This window comes from Siniperca chuatsi, linkage group LG5 (assembly GCF_020085105.1).
Source record: "Siniperca chuatsi isolate FFG_IHB_CAS linkage group LG5, ASM2008510v1, whole genome shotgun sequence".
NCBI classification, from domain to species: domain Eukaryota; kingdom Metazoa; phylum Chordata; class Actinopteri; order Centrarchiformes; family Sinipercidae; genus Siniperca; species Siniperca chuatsi.
In genome coordinates, this window is record NC_058046.1 from 16,482,916 (window position 1) to 16,501,536 (window position 18,621).

Consider the following 18,621-nt stretch of genomic DNA (forward strand, 5'->3'; position numbering starts at 1 on the left):
AGTTTAAAGTTAAAGTATGAAGTTTTAAGGTGAGAAATTGGTTGAACTGGGGTTGGCGAGAAATTGAGAGCTCATCTTGTAGCACTTGAGCTGCTACTTATAACAATATACCTTTGTTCCATAATGTCAATCACACTTATGAGTGCTTGACAGAGTGTATATAACTTGTGCCAGCCACTGGCTATTGGCTCACTTTCCTCCTCATCAATAGACATGTGTCTCAGTTCTAAGGCACAGAGATTGAAAATAGAATACATGGGAAACTGTCTCTGTCTCACTAATGATCCAACTAAATCATGAGCTAATAGACAGAGACAGGTGAGGACATATCCTCCAACACACACATAAGAACACACACACACTACAGCCTCTAAAATTCAAGTTTAGCTAGAATGCTCACGGGGGGGGATGAACACATTATAAGATGATCTACCACTATCACTCTAATCCCCAGATGTACATGTTGCTAATCTCTTTAGCCGCCAACATGTTAAATTAGCACTAATATCTGCTGGGATTCAGAGCCATAGAGACCCACCTACGCGTGGGCTACCGCCCAGGTTTAGGTCACTCTTCTCCCCCAGCATTCAAAAAAGATACAGACATGGGGGGATGGGGGTGGTGGGGGTTGAGGGAAGTAGCAGTGATAGCCATTCGTCACCCTGCCTATCTCGCTCTGACAGATGGGGAGTGCAGTGTGCCACATAGAGGAGTCACTGCCTGTAATGACATTAGAGGCACAATGAGACCTGATACACATTTTTTTTTCTTTTCCCATCCTGTCTGGCCATCGACTCGCTCCTTTGCTTGATCCTTCCCCTCCTTTCATTTCTGCTGGTATATCTCCATCCATCCTGACAGGAGATAAAGTGCTGTGTACCTCTATTTCCAAATAAAGCACAAACACACATAAATACACTCACAAACACATCCCATCCACATGTACACCAGCACACGTGTCTATAGCTACATCAAAAACGCAAAGAAGAAACCTCCAAAAATCTACACATCTGAAAAAAAAACTTTAATGTTCTCAAGGAAAGAAATCTTCTAGATGACAGAAATGATCAAGTAAAAATGGAGCACTGTGAGTGTGTACTGACATTCAGATTGTATTTGGAAAACCATATTAAAGCGCTTTTTTTCGTCCTCCTCTTCAAGGAAATGGGAGTTTATTTAAAAAGAGAGAGCGTTTATTTAATGTACCATACACCTCCTAAAAGGTTTACTTACTGCAGTGTAATATGTTATTTCAAATCCTCGCAACCACATTTCCTAGGAGGATAGGGGATACTGGCGTTATATATATATATTTTTTTTCAGGACACATGCTATTACCAAATGTGTTACAGATGTACCATGAGCTGAGGCTGTGCTGCCGAGATGGGGTTTCTTGGAAAAACATTGCCAATCCTGTCATGATAAATCACCTTCCCCAATTTGCTATAACGTGTAGAATTAGGATTCGAAAACATCAGCATCAGCAAAATTCTACACACGTTGCATTTACAGTTTCATTTCTAACATGTTTCCTCACAATTCTCTGAATGCAGAAATCTAATAGATGATTAGGCGCAACTTTTGTTCTTGGAACTAGGGTTCATGTACATTTCTTCTCAACTCTGCAGCTGTCTTTCAAAGTGAAGAATTAGTCATGAGTCAAGGTAAAGTTCCTCTTTTTGTCGCCCCCTTGATTCAAAGAAGTCTTCTTCAGTGTCTGTTCTCAATAACAAAGCCACATTAACAAGCACCCTACAGACATCTATTAGAATGTGAAAAAGTGCCATGTGCTGTATATTAGTTTTTAGTGACTAAACACTTGGGAGAGAGGCGACCTAGAATCAAGCCTTGTGGTGCACTGAGTGTATATGTTCTCGTCGTCCTCTCAGCTCCACTTCTGAGACACACAGAGAGAAAATGCTCATTAGATATATGTGCTGAATCGCTGCTCCCTCTCCATCTCTCCCATCCTCCCCCAACCTTCATCCCTCTCTCTCTCCGTCCGTCTGCTTAACAGATGGGAGGGTCGTGGGTACAGCTCTTCCCCTCCCCCTGGAGAGGCCTGGTGCCTGTTCAAAAGATCCCTCTTCATGCTTCACTCCATTTCCCTCTCCTCTCTCCATTTCTGTTTTCCTCTCTTCACTTTCCTTCTCTTTCATTGTCACCTCTCCAACTCAAAGCAGAGAGTTGGTACCCAGGATATAAAACAAGCAGCAGCACAACCGTTGTCCTTCTGTCTGCTTGGTGCCAGCGTGCTCTCTGACCTTAGCAGTTGCCCGCTCCAGCCTCTTTCCAGTTACCAGGCTAGTGTGAATGCAGGCATACCATTAGTCAGACTCCACAGAGAAGATAAAGAAACTCTTTTGTGTATTCTTAATTTTCCACAGCACATTCCCTCTTTCTCTATGCCTTACTTTGGGATTAGTAAATTGGTTTAGTGTGTACAAGCTTGTTAGTTTTTCCTTCTGTCTCGCTCTGTGTGTCTTAATTTTTCTCTTGTTACTTTCTCACCTCATTTGCCCTCTCAAGGTCAGGTGTCAGTATCAGTCCCCCGCGAAAAATTCCTGCTGAGGATTACTGCCCTGTGCCACTTGACTATGTTCACTAAGCAATGCTTGTTTCCTTCATTTCCCTTCATTTCACTGTCTTGGCGTCATGAGGCTAAATTGGATTGAGTGATTCAGTGGTAATCTGTTAAGTTAAGTGATGCTCTATCCACCACGAGGGAAGGAGATGGAAGGAAAGGGAAGGGAGCCTGATGAAGAGGTGGGTACTCAGTTATTATCCAGGAGCTGCCTGGCACTCATATGGGACGGGGGCGGGTGTGAGGAAAAGTGGGGGGTGACGGCGGGAGAGGGGGGAGAGATGTGGGGACGGAGGTAAGGGAACTTGCATTGTTGTGTAGGAGGAGGTAGTGGAGGCAATAGTGAGAAGGGACGGGGAAGGGGGATTGGCTGAGGCGGGGAGGTACCGACACGGGGCTAAGCAGCAGCAGAGCCTCACCTCAGGGAGCGTTGGCTGCTGCCAGGAGCCAAAAGCAGGGATTAAATGTTCAGGACACAGGCTTAGTCTTAGCGTTAATGTTACATAAGGCCTAAGGTGTTGCCCCAGCGGTTGTTGACATTGAGAGGTTCAGCTCTGCTCACTGAGCTGTGGGAGGAACGAGGAGGAGGTGGAGGCCAGGAGGCAGGGATCACAGAAGGTACGCCTCCTTGTTTGGAGCGATGCCCGGGCTGGGTAGTGTTGAATACAAAGACTGGGAGGGGATGATGCTGTCAGCCTGTGATTGAGGTATGCCGGCTTGATTGATATCCTTGTCTGGCTGTCTTGTGCCAAGCGCCTTGGTGTTGGCTTGTAATCCTAGTTTGTCTGACAACATCCTTCTTTGTTTTCTTCCAGAGGGCAGCTCTTTGTTTTTTCTGTCTATGGATGGGTGTGTATGCGCAGAGCAATGCTAAAATGTTTTGGATAGCCTCTTCAGAGTTGCCACAGAGTTATTTTAGATCTTGTTATTATCATGATGGTGCAGTCCGGCTGTTGTCCTAACTGCCAAATGATGCATTTATGTTTGTATCTAATTTCTTCCATAAGTGGGCGTATTCGAAACCATCAACTCAGGAAGTTTTTTGTCATGCATTTTATCATTGTTCAAATTGCATTGTCTCACTTTGTTTTCCATTTTTGTGTGATGGAAGTTTTTGGCAGAGAATAATATAATATACATAATAATTGATGTTATTCCTTAAAGGTTGAATATATTTACTAAATCGGTTTTATGCATATGGACTCTGAAGGCTCACATCATCATACTAGTCTTAGCCCTAACTAAACTAAACACTACTGTACTATAAATTTTGAAAGAACCAAGCAGGTAGTACACAGCCTGTGATTTCTGTTGCAAATGAAAAGATCTACAGTTATGTACTAATGCTACAGGCCTTGGTCTGTCACCTAGAGCCACACTTTCCCTGGATGTCCCTATTATGCGTTTTCATTATCAATGTCCTACTGTCTAGCACAAAGAGGTCAAGTGCATAGCAATGTGCTGCGCTCACCTCAGGGGTTTAGAGCTTTCTTGTGCTTTCTCATGCATGTTACTCAATAAATACATGGATTCAGGTTAGGGAAAAATAAAAAAGGAAAGAAGGAGAAAGGAAGTGCATTACAATGTGCATGTATGTGTGCGGGAGTGTGCAAAGGAGAGAATATGAGAAAGTGAGGAAGAGAGCAAGGGTGTATGAGAGAAGAGAGAGAGTGATAGAGAGAGAGACTGAGACTGACATGTCTTTTGGTGAAGCGGTGTCGTCTTCCACATCAATGTCTGATGCTTGTGCTGCCAGGTGCCGGAAATCTGGTTCAGAAAGGAGAGAAGAGAGAAGAAGGGGAAAGTAGAGAAAAAAAGGCAGGGTAGATGGAGAATTTTTTTTTATGTGACGGCGCTGACAGCTCCCCTGCATTGCACTGAGCTTAAATAATGGGATGCTCATTTGCATAACGAGGGACGTTATCACCTCTACTGTCAAAAGAAAACACAACAACAGTTCTTCTGCTCCTCCCTGAGATAGATTGGGTTGGCCTACTTTAGCACTCTGGAGAGATGCACTGGAGCTCTGGCTTAGCCAAACTCACACACACACACATGTGCACACTCACACACACAGTCACTCACTCACGCAAACTTTTTGGAGCACAGCTTTCTTTTTCGCACATACAGTCCAGCTCATCAGCTGCTGGCCTCCGCTCCTCAAACATGGGTGCACACATGCACTCAGCCATGCACACACAAGCAAATGCACAAGTACATTTATTCAGATGCTCCTCAGATGCACTAATAGACATGCAATGTCTCCAGCTGGATTAAGTTCATGTTGGAATTTTGTTTGATTTCTGTCTCTAAGAAACATCCTTGACCATGTTTCAAAAGATCACTCTCGGCCCTTATTTTTTTCTTTCCTTCTTCCTTTGTTTTTTGCCGTTGTTTTGCCAGAACATGACAAGACTGAGCTCGGTTTTACATCTGTATTCTATCCTGATCTGTATTCTATCCTGCGACTCATGTCTGCCATTTTGGAGATGAGCTGCAGATAGAGTAGAAAAAGCTGTGTCTTGCAGTTTCACTGTCAATACAGTGCAGTTCGTGGGAAGAAACAAAATGTATTTCTCACTCTGGAGGTAATGTTACAGTGTTGGTGATTAGAGCGTTTAAGTTAGCGGCACTTCCAAAACACTGTCAAACTCTCTGTGAACGAAGCGAGATCCTGACAGCGCTGTCTCCTCTCATAGTCTGTGCCTGGGAAAAAAATGCAAAAACTGATTTGCATGATATCGACAGTGAAAAACACAACGGTTCTCACAACATTGTTGACAGATTCTTTGTCTTTCTTCACCCTCCCTTGTGGCTGCCATGATGCCACTTTTATTATTTTTTCTCTCAGTATTTTGCCATATTTCATTTCATTTAATGCTCATCCTCTCCTCCCCCTCCCCATTTCTTTCTTGCAGGTACGGATGCTGGAATCTTTGAGTTGATTGGAACAAATAGAAAGAAGACAGATAAAGAGCAGAAGAGTGAAGAGAAAGAAGAAGAAAGAGGAGAGTGAAAAAAGCATAAAGTTCTTTAGAAAGAGGAGAGAAAGAAAGAGACGGGGACGATGGGGAGGAAAAAGATTCAGATCACGCGGATTATGGATGAACGCAACAGACAGGTAAGTCCCGAGGGGATGGGAGGATGGATGAGTATGAGGGTGGGGAAGGGGAGGGGTGGAGGATGGAGGAAGGAGAAACACCCTACACCCCATGTAGCCCTCAACAATGAAGGTCTTCTGGGAGTCTAGGCAATATGTGAACTGGGTGCCAGAGAAGTGTATGTGGGGATATTGCTTTGGGTGGAAGAGTTCCATTGGCTTATAATGGCAGGTTTGTTTCCCCTCAATCTAACAAACCAGTGTAAGGGCACCGGGAGGATTTTTCCAAAAAGGGATTTGCATGAGAACATTTGTAATTTTCAAAAACCATTCTGCATATCACTGCACGCTCTGAGGGCTGTGGCCTACACACAACTGTAGCACCCTTCACACACCCAACCTCTCACACCATGCCACCCAGTTTAGTTCACTGGCAGTGGAATATTACCGGGCAGAGGGTGGTAGCACCAGAGAGGCAGGGTGGGAGAAAACATAAACAAACAACCAAACAGAGATGGGATGGTCTAAAGTGACACACTGGACTGGGCCAACAGGGTGGAGATGAAGGGCAGCCTGGGAGACAAACACTGAATCAGTACTTTTCTTGAGCAAAATCAGTAATAGTAGTACTGCTGTAGCTTCCCTCTGCGTAGCACACCCCATACATTTTTAAATCAGTGATACTGTACATAGTAATTTGAAAAAAATCCTGGTCATATAACAAACCTAACAACAAATTAATTCTTCAAGACACTTTTTTAACAACAGCTGGCATTACTTGAGAGAGACATAATAAATTCTGGACAGCATGATTCAAGCAGACACCACCATCTGTGGCAGGAAATAGATAGAGACAGAGCTCTCTCACTGCCCTCGAGGCCCACAATTGATCACTTCCTGTGGCACGACTGACCACTGACATTTTGTCAGCTTCCTGGCAGCCCAATTGGATCCATACGATGCTAACGTGGCCCCTGGATCACAGGTCAAACACGCACGCCGGCACGCACACCTTGTCTGAACACAGACCTGCTTCATTCCTTTGGCCACTTCTTTATTGTCTGACACAATAATAGTCCACAACCATTTCTCACAGTGTACTTTATCAAACACAGTCATTTGTGGCCAGAGTAAAGCAACATAAAGAGGCTCAAGAAATCGACTGGGCAATGCTGGAGAAGTAATTGAAGCAGATTGTGACCCTTGTCATGACTCATCTCAATGAGTGTGATTGCAAGTAACAAGAGGATAGTGAGAGGGGAGTAAGAATGTGAGTGTACCTGAGATAAAGAAGAAACTTCCAGTAATGATTTTAGTATCTGTCATACACAAGCGTGCTCATTTAAAAAAATACAAAGTGCCTTTAGAGTCACGGCTGCAGCACAAAAAGGAGATAGTGAGAAAGATACATGGGAAGAAAGATGTAAAAACAGGCAGGGAGGGTGTGTGACAGTATGCATCAATGTTCTCTGAATTCTGATATATGTATTTGTTATTGAAAGAGAGACAGACAGACAGAGGAAGAGCAAGGAGGAGGTCACAGAGTTTTAGATGAGGACTAAAGCTATCGTGTTGCAGCAGCACCCACACTTCCTCCTTACTGTTATCTCAGCCCTTCTCTCTCATCCCACCTTACACTGGGCCCGCCAGTTGCACCAGGCACTCCGGCTCCTGCGGATAAGGAGGGAAAGAGGGAGACAGGAAGGACACCTGAGGGGAATCGATGCCTGAGATATCTGGGCTTTACTTACAGAGAGAGGACGAAGGAGGAGAGGAGAGGGAGGAGAGAGAAAGGGTTCAGGGAAAGGACAATCAATATATCACTGGATTTTGTTGTTTTGATCTCTAAAATGATAGATTACTTATTTATTTATTAGTTTTTGTCGAATAGCAATTCCTACTGAAATTATGTCATGTGGAAAACATGACATGCATGAGCATATAGCATTCAGTGTTATTCAACCTACAACCTAAATACATGACATCACCACATTTTGTAGAGGCGGACATCACAAGACAGAGACAGACACAGAAACTTAAATTTTCTTCTTAAAAGAAAAAACAAAAAAACGGAAGCTTTGGATTTGCATATTTTCACTTCCTTTTTGAGGAAATGTCCCAGAGCCCAAGCCAAATAAACACCAGAGGAATTTGTATAGCGTTGCTTTCAACCTCACATTCTTTACATACTTTTACTGTTTTATGTCTAAAAAGTTTTGCCGTCTTCTTAAAGCTCTTCTGTGATAGTTATTTGATATAAAATGAATATCCAACAGCTCATAAAGTTGTATAAAACAGGACATGGTACAATTCCTGTTTCAGTCCAACATAGCAATTTAAAGCAATTGTAACATTTCCCCTGATTCTTAGATGTTTACATACACACTTCATACTGCAGTCCTTATTGGAGTGGCACCACTCTATGTGGCTGTCAACGCTACCTTGCACCTACAGGGCTACACTGCCTCCCCACCCCTGCCCTCCCTGCAGCGGCAGTATCTTAGTGGGCACAGGGCCTGGTTCTCTCTGGGCGGCCACTTTGGGCTGCCACCCTCAGTCCCCGAAACACTTCCCCAGAGCAGGGGCAGAAGGGCCAGGCCTCCCTGGCGTTGACTGGCTGCCCAGAGCTCTGGACAGTGGGCAGCAGTGTGTGAGCCCTGGCTCCAAGCCCCCCGACCACTCAGACCCTCTCCCAGCCTCGGGCACATGAAAGAGCCCCCTGTGCCATAAACTCATGGGTTGCACACAGAGAGCAGACTCTCTTGCCCCAGCTAGCACACACACACACAGATAGGCACACACACCTACAGTACAAGATGCACGCACAGGTGTGTGTGTGCAACTTGTACACACACACTGGCATAGATTTGCGATAGAGCAGATTATACACTCAGACACATACTTAGATGGTGTATTTAGTGTCTTGTTTATGCAGCATAGACAAATGCATGCTTGTAAACACATGCCCACATGTAAAACACATCTATCTCTCTGGATTCGGTCTTGGGGATCGACTAATTTACTGTAATTGGCTCTAATTAGTGTTACCTCTCCAGCCAGTAGACTCGGAGGGCTTAATTTAGAATGACTTGTTTGTGCAAATCTTTGTGTATGTGTGTGTGCGTTTGTGTGGGACAGGCGGTTTCCAAGGGGGAAGGGACCCAGGGCCAAAGGTTAAACATGGATCAGGTCATCAGTGACAGGAAGTAAAACAACAGGATCGCCCAACTCCCACAAACAACAGTCACACTAACACATACTTGGCTGGAAGAAGATAAAAAAATAAATGTTTTTATGTCTTCCTGCATATGCCGCTTCTCTTCCCTCACCATGTTAACTGCAGCACTGCAGCCTAAATAAGGGGTCTTTTCGTCTCTACAATAAAGCATTCTTCTCTCCAATCAACAGCACTGGGGTGAGAAAATGTGCGGGTGAAATTAACAGCAGGAAAATAATGAGGCCCACAGGGTAGCTACTCACCCCTTCACCCCTCCTCTAATTCCCTGTTTCCCACCTTCTACCAACTCCTTTTACCACAGCGAGTGGCACTCCTCTCTGTCATATGTTCAGCGCTGCAAGACCTCACCTGAAAAGGGCTCACTAAGCTCTCACCTTCTCTCTGCTGTATTTTTATTCTCTTTTCCTTCTCAGATTATTTCTTGTTTCGTTTCTCGTCCACATGTTCTTCACATGGTTATTTTGCTGTCTCACCTCACTCTCTAATTTTCACTCACTAGAAAGTCTTAATGGTTTGCCTAGCTTCCTCTCTTTTCTTTCCTTTGGCCGCTATAGAGCTCATTATGTTGAGCTTTCATTTTTCAAAGTAAAAGTCTGTTTATTTATCAGGGTGAATTTTGAATAGAATTTTTTTTTTTTTACATTTTTTGACGAATTTCGAATACAAAATTATGTGTAAAAATCATATTATAAAAACATGTTTGTTGTACACAGTCTGTAGACTGGCAACTTAACAATTTATTGCTTTTTTGGGGCTTTTTTGAAGGGTCTCATAATCTGCAGCTTATTTACATTTCCACTCTATATTTCTCTTCCCTTTTTACTACTAGAAACTATTTATGAGCTGTGCTTGTAATAAGAAGACCTAATTTAGTGAAAAGTGGGGTTAATAGGGTCTTCTTGCAGGAGAAATCACTAAAACAATTAGATGCGTGGGGACATACAATCAGTTTAAACCCATCTGTTCCTGTTTTTTTAGTAAAAATTGGTAAAAAAGTGAAAACGATGTGCCTTAAGTTTACAATGTCAGCCTTAGTGCCACGACAAAAGTTTATCCATTTCAAATGAATGACAACAAAGTTATTTTTGTCATTCCAGCCACTAACTGGGCCTTGCGATATAACATCCACTTTTTTTTGTCAGTGGGTATATCCTTTTCCAGTTGCGGTTTTTCAGCATAAACAGGAGTATACAGAGAAGGAGCCTAGCCAGCCATTACAGCGCTTTCCTGAAATGTAATTACAAGTTCTGGTAAGAAGAACTATCTAAACTAGCATGTACTTTAAGAAGTAAAACTAAAATTGGCATAATTAAGACACCACTCAATCAGTTCCACAGGTTAGCTTTTAACAACTCAAAGTGGACACTTTCTATTCAGACACTGAATGAAAAAATGTTTGGAGTCTGAAGCCTCCTGTTCCTACTGTATAATGAAGGCGCACTGAAAAAGGATGATAAGTGGGGTTTTGAGGAGAGAGAAGAGCAAAGCATATATTAGAGGTGGGACAAAGCCTCTTTTGTCGTAATGTCCCTCTTAACAGCTTCTTTGGCTGTGAGGCAGAGTTCAGGCCCAGGTCTTGGGCTCCTCTTATTCCTTTTGCGTAAGCTTGTGTCTTCCTGCTTGGCCCCTGACAATGGGATAAGTGTTTGTCTCAAGACCAATCGTGCTGCTCCATAGCTGACTGACATCTGTGTGTGTGCGTGCTTGCGTGTGTGTGTGTGTGTCCCTGCATGGCCATGTTTGGTTTGCTAACCAGCAGTTTTTGGTGCTGTCTCTCCACTCCTCCTCTTCCTCCACCTCCACCTCCCCCAGGGAAGCAGGCAGGAGGTGGGAAGCAGAAGCGAAGCCATTGTGAAGGGGAAGCCACTGGCCTCTTCCTGTTATGAGAGGAAATGCATACAAATGTGCTTCCTGTGCGTCTGCCCCCTCTCTTCTCCCTCCTCCTCCCTCCCCTCTTTCTCTCTCCCCTCTCACCCATGCGGCAGAGAATCAACCACTATCCCTCCTTTCTTTTTGTCCCTCTGTTTATCCTGGGCGTTTTTCTCCTTTTTTGCGGAGGAAATGTGACAAGTCAATTGTGCAGGGCAGAACTGATTTTTTTCATTGTGTGTATATATATATATATATATATATATATATATATATATATATATATATATATATATATATATATATGTGTGTGTGTGTATATATATGTTTTTATTGGTCATTTTCTAGTGATAGCATACATATAATATCTAGTGATAGAATACATATAATTACATATAAACAAACAAATATACATTTGTAGAATGAAGAAAAAGAATGAAGAAAAAGAAAGAGAAGAATGAAAAGCAAAAATTTAGAAATTTTCAAAAGTGAGGGATATGCTCTGAAAGGGGATGTGATGGTAACATGTTTAGGTGTTTACAGTGGTGTGTGTCTGAATGCATGTGTGTGTGCATGTGTCTGAATCTCTCTTGGGATGGGGTTGTGGAGGAGGATAGGGGTGAACGAATAAGGCTTGTGTGTCACTATACACTCTACAGTGTATGCTCACAATGCTTATGCCTATGAGTGAGTGCTCATTATGTATCAAAGTAATTGAGAGTAATACTAGATAAATGCATGTACATGTATAAGTAGGTATTTGTGTATATATTATAAGTAAAAGGACTTTGAAGGTAAATTGTGTGCTATCTCTCTTTGTTGCCATGAGCTTTTCCATAATTGAGTAATCTCTTAGAGGGTTGAGCTAATTTGGTTAGTGTTGATAGTTAAGAGGTTTACAAGCCAAATTTCTTAATGATTTGTTGTAGATGCAGAGCCAGAGAACATAGTGTTGGTTGAGATTTGATTTAACCTGATAAACATGCCTTGTATTTTTTATGGGGAAGAATCTGTGTTAGGTTTATAATTTTAGCCTCTAACCACTTCATAAGAACACACAGAGACTGTCCTAGAAATTTACGATGATTGTTTGAAAGTTAAGTGTCCCAGAATGCCATGATTTACTATTTACCTCAACGATTGCCAAAAATGATTCACAAAAAGTGTGTGTGTGTGTGTGTGTGTGTGTTTCGCACCCTGGTTACCACTTTACTGTGAAAAGACACAGTTGCGTTCACACTCACACACTTACACCAGTCCTTTTACCAGTACACACAGTTGCAAATGTGCTGTAATGTCATGCTCTCTGTTAGTAACATAGTGGTGTGTCTGACAACACACACTGACCAAGGAAACAAAGGTTACACCCACACTGACATATGGGTGGTTTACAATGTTTTTTTTGGGGGGGGTTAACAAGGACAAAGGCCTTATTCAGTGAAAGAAATAGATATTGTCGAACTTAATCCAAAGGCTATACACAAGCATCATAATTAAAGATGCTTGAACAAAATCAAAGTATAAATTAGAAAAAAGATACAGATAACTGTGATTTCTGCACAGTAATAATTAGTTCCCTTACTTAATTTTTTTTTAAATAATGGCACATAGTAAAACGTTTAATGGCCCATTTACTGTACTGCCTACAAAATAAGTTCATTCTATATTTTATTATTTTATGAACATAGACTATAACCTTTTCACTAATGGACAGTTTTTCGGGTTATTAGCATTTTTCTGCTCAGAAAGGCATCCAGGGCCTTTCACTGTCAGATATCTGTAGCTGTTTGTAGATCAGGTGTGCCATTCATAGCATCTGTTTCATCAGTGCACTGGTTTACAGCTGCTGTGTGGGCCGAGAGAGCTTGCACAGGAAAGGCCAGTGGTGACATCACCAGCTTGAATGTTGGTGCACTAAAAGGTCACATGACAGCATCATGTGAGGCCATGAAGTCACGACAGAGTTACCTCAAGCAGTGAAATTGAACACTGAACATAAAAATTGCATAGCTGAGACACAGTACAAATTAGCACATCCCACATGATGTTTGCACCAGTATTTACCATCAAGGCAGCATTTATGTGCAAGCCAACTGTCTTTTAAAATGTGTGTGTGTGTACTTGCTCAAGCCTGCATTCACTGTATACATGCCTGCGTATTTATGGATGTATGTGCATAGCGTTCATAATATATGTGATTTGGAGGTAATCGTTGTATGTGTCAAATTGAGATGTGGGGGTGCGGTGTGATATTTATGTAGGTGTTATTGTTTGGTCAGTTAAGGCTTTTCACAATCACACTCATTCTCTTCCTGTGGTGTTGTTAAAGTCAGTCTATGTGTGAATCCTCATTTAAAGTGTGAGGCTCAAGACAACATTGATTGGATTCTGCTTTTCTTTTTCTTTCTTTTTACATGTTGAAATGAGAAGCAGCAAATGAGTGTCTTCCAAGTTGCTTGTTACCTTAAACTGCTGTGTTTGTATGTGTGTGTGGTTGTGCTGATGCTTGTGAGTGGTCCGCTAATATGTGAGTGATCCGAGCCAACATGTGGACCACCCCTTTGAGACTAGCAGCTCTGGACCTCTGGGACTCACACCCAGCCCACTGTGTGCGCCACGTGCCACTTTTTGAAACATTAATGGCCCCAGCAGAGTGTGTGACTGAGTGAGTGGGTGATAACGGAGCTGGGCCGGCAGCTAGCTGTGTCCTGCGTTTGCCCCTGGTGCCCCTTGCATCAAAACACCAGGGGAAGACAACACTCTACATGTCCTGTTCCTGAATAGTTCGCTTTGACCTTATGTCCTACAGTCCTATCGTCTTATTTACTCGCTCATGTACGATTTGTACTGTAAGTCTGCTGTTGTAAGGCTGGCAGACTCCTTTAGGGTGTGTACTTTTCAGTTTTGGACGGTACAGCTTACAGTGGGTTGGATATGACAATTAATCTTATTGTCAGATACCTTTTGATCTTACAGCGTTAAGAATGAGGCTTGTTTTTTTTCACATTTCAGTATGACTGTGTAAATGTCAGCATGGTATTTAGAGCCCAGGGGAGCTTTTTCTCCTGGTGGTGAATCAGATGAGTGTTTGTGCCGAGGTACAGAACCTGACATTGCACACACCAGTTTGTAAGGAGTTAGAATGCCGTGTCTCTGGTTTCAGCCTCTGTAGTCTGACACATAGCCGGCGTGACACGATGACATCACTGGAAAACTTTTAGGTGGGGAAGCTGGTCCAGGATATGCCAGTTCATGCAAGGTTTTACCCACTCTCAGGAGAGGGGGAGACAGAGAGAAAGACAGGGTGGAGGTGAGGGATAGTTTGATATTCAGTTTCCCTGGTGCATCCTGGGAGATATGATTTCAGGAAATCCAAAACTATCTATCAATATCCATTCAACCCTATCTCCTCTTTCAGACCTCAGCGTTGTAAAGAGAAAATGTGAAGGGCAATGCATGATTTACTCCACAAATCTATTCATGCATTACCCTGACTTACCACACACAGAGATCTCTTCTTTAAAGGCTTTCTTTGTAAGGGTTTTATAGCCTACAGTTATAGTCTTTATTATTGTATTCAGAGCATGTTTAACTGAATGTTGGGAGGATTTCATTCTGTATTTTTTGGCACACTTAAGTGTCAGAAGAGAATAGACAAACATGCAGCTAATCAACAAACTGAGATCATTAGCTACCAGCTGGGCACTGTTCTGGCAGTATTTCCTCTCTGTAAAAAGCTTTGTCAATACAGATCTCCAATGTAAATAATACACACAGTCACAGAAGAAAATAAAAGAAAGTTCAATACAAAAAAAGCAGTGTTGCTCAGAGAAGGAAGCTGGCAGTGGCACATTTTTTTTCATTTTGCCATATAGCCAAAGAGCTTGCACACATGGCTTGGAAAAGAAACCAGGTGCAGCTCACTGGAATTAACTCACTTTCACTGCTCTAGTTTTGATCCAAACAATAGAGGAATAGAGGCTGTTCTATTTTGACAATGTGGGCACTTGTATGCGTGTGTTATTAAAGGTATCAGTCTTGGGCCTCACGCACACACACGCACACACTTCTACATACCCACAAAAAGAGAGAGAGAGAGAGAGAGAGAGAGAGAGAGAGAGAGAGAGAGAGAGAGAGAGAGAAGACAATTTTTGTGGTTTAAGTTGAGTGCACTGTCACTATTTGAGCACTCATAAACAGCTTCAAGCAGTCAGGGAACCCATCCGTTATTTATATCAATGGCTTGTTATTCACTATGAGAGGTGGTTAATTGGGCAACACAACAACTGAACAATGTCTGTTAATGTCGCTGTGAGAAAATAGTATACCTCAGCTATTTTTTAGATTAAAATAGTTATAGGTATATGTATTTCTTTTGTGTAAAAACAGGAGTGAGAGAGCGAGCACATTCAGGCCATATAAAAGGGACTATTTAACGTGACATATGTTCCATGATGGACCACTGTGTGCTTTGATGTACAAGCAATAACTGATCTTCTTTACCGTTATCTGTCTGAGACAGAGTATTTTCAGTTCCTTAAATGCAAGCCCAGCTTCTTTTTTTGTGTCGTTTTTCCTGGTATAGTGGATGGACTGTTACAGTCAGGGGGTGTTGAACCATTAGCAGACTTCACTTTCCTTTAATGCTGTTTCTCTGAGAATTGTTAATGTTAAAGATGAAAATTTATTATGTCAGATTCCTATTTATTCCCTTATTACAGAGTGAATATGAAGAGGGTGGGGGAGTTTTTTTTGCTATAGTTAAATGATTACTACAAGTCAGAAAAAATGGTTGATTTGATTATAGGGGTGCCAGATTCAGTTCAATGACACTGTATATGTGCACATAAATCTTCTATCCCTCACTGTGAATAGAAATTATTTATACATTGTTCTCACCTCAGCTAATCATTATCCTCGAATGTTTTTATCTGCTTCTTTTACCTAGGTGACATTTACAAAGCGAAAGTTTGGCCTGATGAAGAAGGCGTATGAGCTGAGTGTTCTGTGTGACTGTGAGATTGCCCTGATCATCTTCAATAGCACCAACAAGCTGTTCCAGTATGCCAGCACAGACATGGACAAGGTCCTGCTTAAATACACCGAGTACAACGAGCCCCATGAGAGCAGGACCAACTCCGATATTGTGGAGGTAAGTTACAAGAAAACACAGACGGCATGCGCACACAGATGCACGGGAGCACGCACGCGTGCACAGACACATGCACGCCCATGCAAACACAGAGAAACGCACAAGCAGACAGATGGTGACAGCATTTGTGACTCATTCAGCAACCCTTACTTCTCTCTTTTGGTCTTCACGCCTAACATAATGTAAGAAATAATTGCTTCCATAGTTTATCTTCCCTAAGGGTTCAGTCCAAATATCAGTCACTTTAAAAAAAAAAGAAGGTATTTTAAGACTCACGGTATAAAATTAATTTCAAGAAAATATTTGTTTAAATTGCTTCTTTTTGTTGTGTGTACTTTGTAAGATAAAAGTGGTAGCCTATCATTGATCTGGACCTTTCAGACTGTCCCCTGTGGTGTGTAATCACCAGCCCCTGCCCTTGGTATCTTGTCACCATTGATGTGCCTCTTAGACGAGGATGTTTATCTGACTTGCTATGGACACATGTCGCTAGTGTGGCTCAAGGCGATGTTAAACAGCACTGTCAGGCCAGCCAGTAGGCAGGTAGATAAAGCAGGAAATGACGCTGGCACCCTCCAGGATCCTTAAGCTCTCAACATGAACCTGTTATGCAACATTCACACTATAGTTCTGACAAACCTGGTGGGCCACACACACAGACGTGCATGCATTCACGCACAGTTTATCCCCTTTTCATGCGCACACACATTTACACTCACACCATGCTTGCTGATTAAACTGCAACTGTCCCACAAAATAATGTTGAATAAATAATATTTTTCAACTGTATGACAATGTTACATGCAGCATATCAAGTATTCTTTGTGTGCTTGTTACACAGATTCTTTAAAACAATATGATGCTTATATTGTGTTAAATATGCAAATCCAGATGCCATTTTTCATTCCCGCAACATAAAATTAAATAGAAAATTCTAGATGTGGTACACATTTCATACATGTTTGCCTGTAATTCAGCATACAAATACTGTTTGTGTTTCATGATTCAGAATACACAGACTCCACCCAATGCCCCATTTCTCACAATTTGAACACAAGTGGAAGAATTATAATACATATAGCCTAGTTTTTGAAATATTTAGAATTAAGCTTGAGTTTTTTTCAGTATAAATGGTATGATAGATACAACATGTATATTTTTTTGGCAGTTTAGAGGTCATGTATATGATAATGCATATGTGTCCATATGTATTATCTTGTTTTTATTGTTTATGCATGCTCAGTTTGAAATTCAACAGGCACCTGATGGCAGCATGATGTTAATTTGTTAGATCGACTTGGTTACAATTTATGCAACATGCTTTAAGCCTGTCATTGTCAACTCAGGATTTAAAAAGACAGAAAGGAAAAGTGGGCACCGGTGAGATGTAATGAATGTATAAGCTTGTATACCTGTATGCCTTTAGCGCGCGCACACACACCAGTTTCACACTAGATCAAACAGCATGGGACATATTTTTATCTTTTCATGTCCTCACTCTTGTTGCCCAACCATGGTTGGACAGACCTACCGGGAACACTGCTATTCGAGATTGCGCTCTGTACCTGACTACAAACCTTTTTAATTTACACATTTGTATCAAATGTCTGCTTTATTTCGCCTTACATTATTCCCATCCTTTATATAATTACCTCTTCCTTCATATTATGTTTGGAGGTTAAAAACAGCATATATAAATGTACTGTAACATATTGTAAACTTAGCAGTGGTTTGCTGTTGTCATTGTTGCTTTTGTTCCAACACCATTTCCATTTGGTGCAGTCAAATATGTAGTCTGTTAATGTAGCCCATACATCAAGTGATAACAGCACTCAACATATGGCAAACCTTAATGATGAAAACAAAGAGAATGGACTGGGTGCATTATCATGGACAGTATTTGGAAGCACATATAAATCCACTAGACACAGCATAACAGCTTATTCATTTTTGCAATGCAGTATGTGCTCTTGTTCCCTGCCTATAATTCATATTATTGAGCCTTTTTCGAATTATTAATGTGGCTGAGGCTCTAACTTTGTAAGCTTAGATTCTTTCTTAAAACATGAAATCAGTTTTGTCATAATATGCTGTGCAACTCTTAACACATTAAATAATCAGTAAAGCTGTTAACATCTATACTGTGTCCTCAAAGCTTAGTTTGAGTCTTATTAAAAATTGCCACAGTTTGTGCAAAATTTATTGTATCCAACTATATCGGAAGGGATAAAATGTAATCCTCTATGCATTATATCATTTACATTAACCTATTTAGCATCCACTCATATCCCTAGTATGCCTATAGCACTGATATCCTTTATGTACCAAGCCCTTCTGCCACTGTATAGTCAGTGTATTACCCTGCCCTAGCTCAACCCATGAAGAGTTGTCACATGTTTCAGCAAGTGCCTGTGACGAGAGCTCCCTTCTTTGAAGCTCTCTCTTTAACTGTGTCTCCATTAGAGAGCATAAGATGGCTAACGTGTAAACAGCAGTGTCAGGGGAAGACGCTAAAGAGCCTGTGGAGCACTACCTACACTGTGATCCTTGGAGGACTCTGAGCAACTCACAGCGGGAGAAATCGATCTGAAGAGGCCTTCAGCCTTAGCTGCGGCGTGCTAACGGGATTGGCCACAGGGCTGACACTAGCACGTTTAGAATGGGTGGGAGGAGGGTGT

At 41.9% G+C, this 18,621-nt stretch overlaps 1 protein-coding gene across 14 annotated transcripts in view; it reads left to right on the forward strand.

Moving 5' to 3' along the window:
• Positions 1–18,621, forward strand: part of mef2cb (myocyte enhancer factor 2cb) — a 117,051-nt gene that overhangs the window by 26,295 nt on the left and 72,135 nt on the right. For all 14 annotated transcript variants that reach the window (XM_044195449.1, XM_044195447.1, XM_044195455.1 and 11 more), the window contains 2 exons: positions 5,503–5,705; positions 15,740–15,943. In XM_044195449.1, the coding sequence (XP_044051384.1) occupies positions 5,652–5,705; positions 15,740–15,943 (258 nt within the window). In that variant the 5' untranslated portion in view covers positions 5,503–5,651. The remainder of the gene's footprint in view (positions 1–5,502; positions 5,706–15,739; positions 15,944–18,621) is intronic.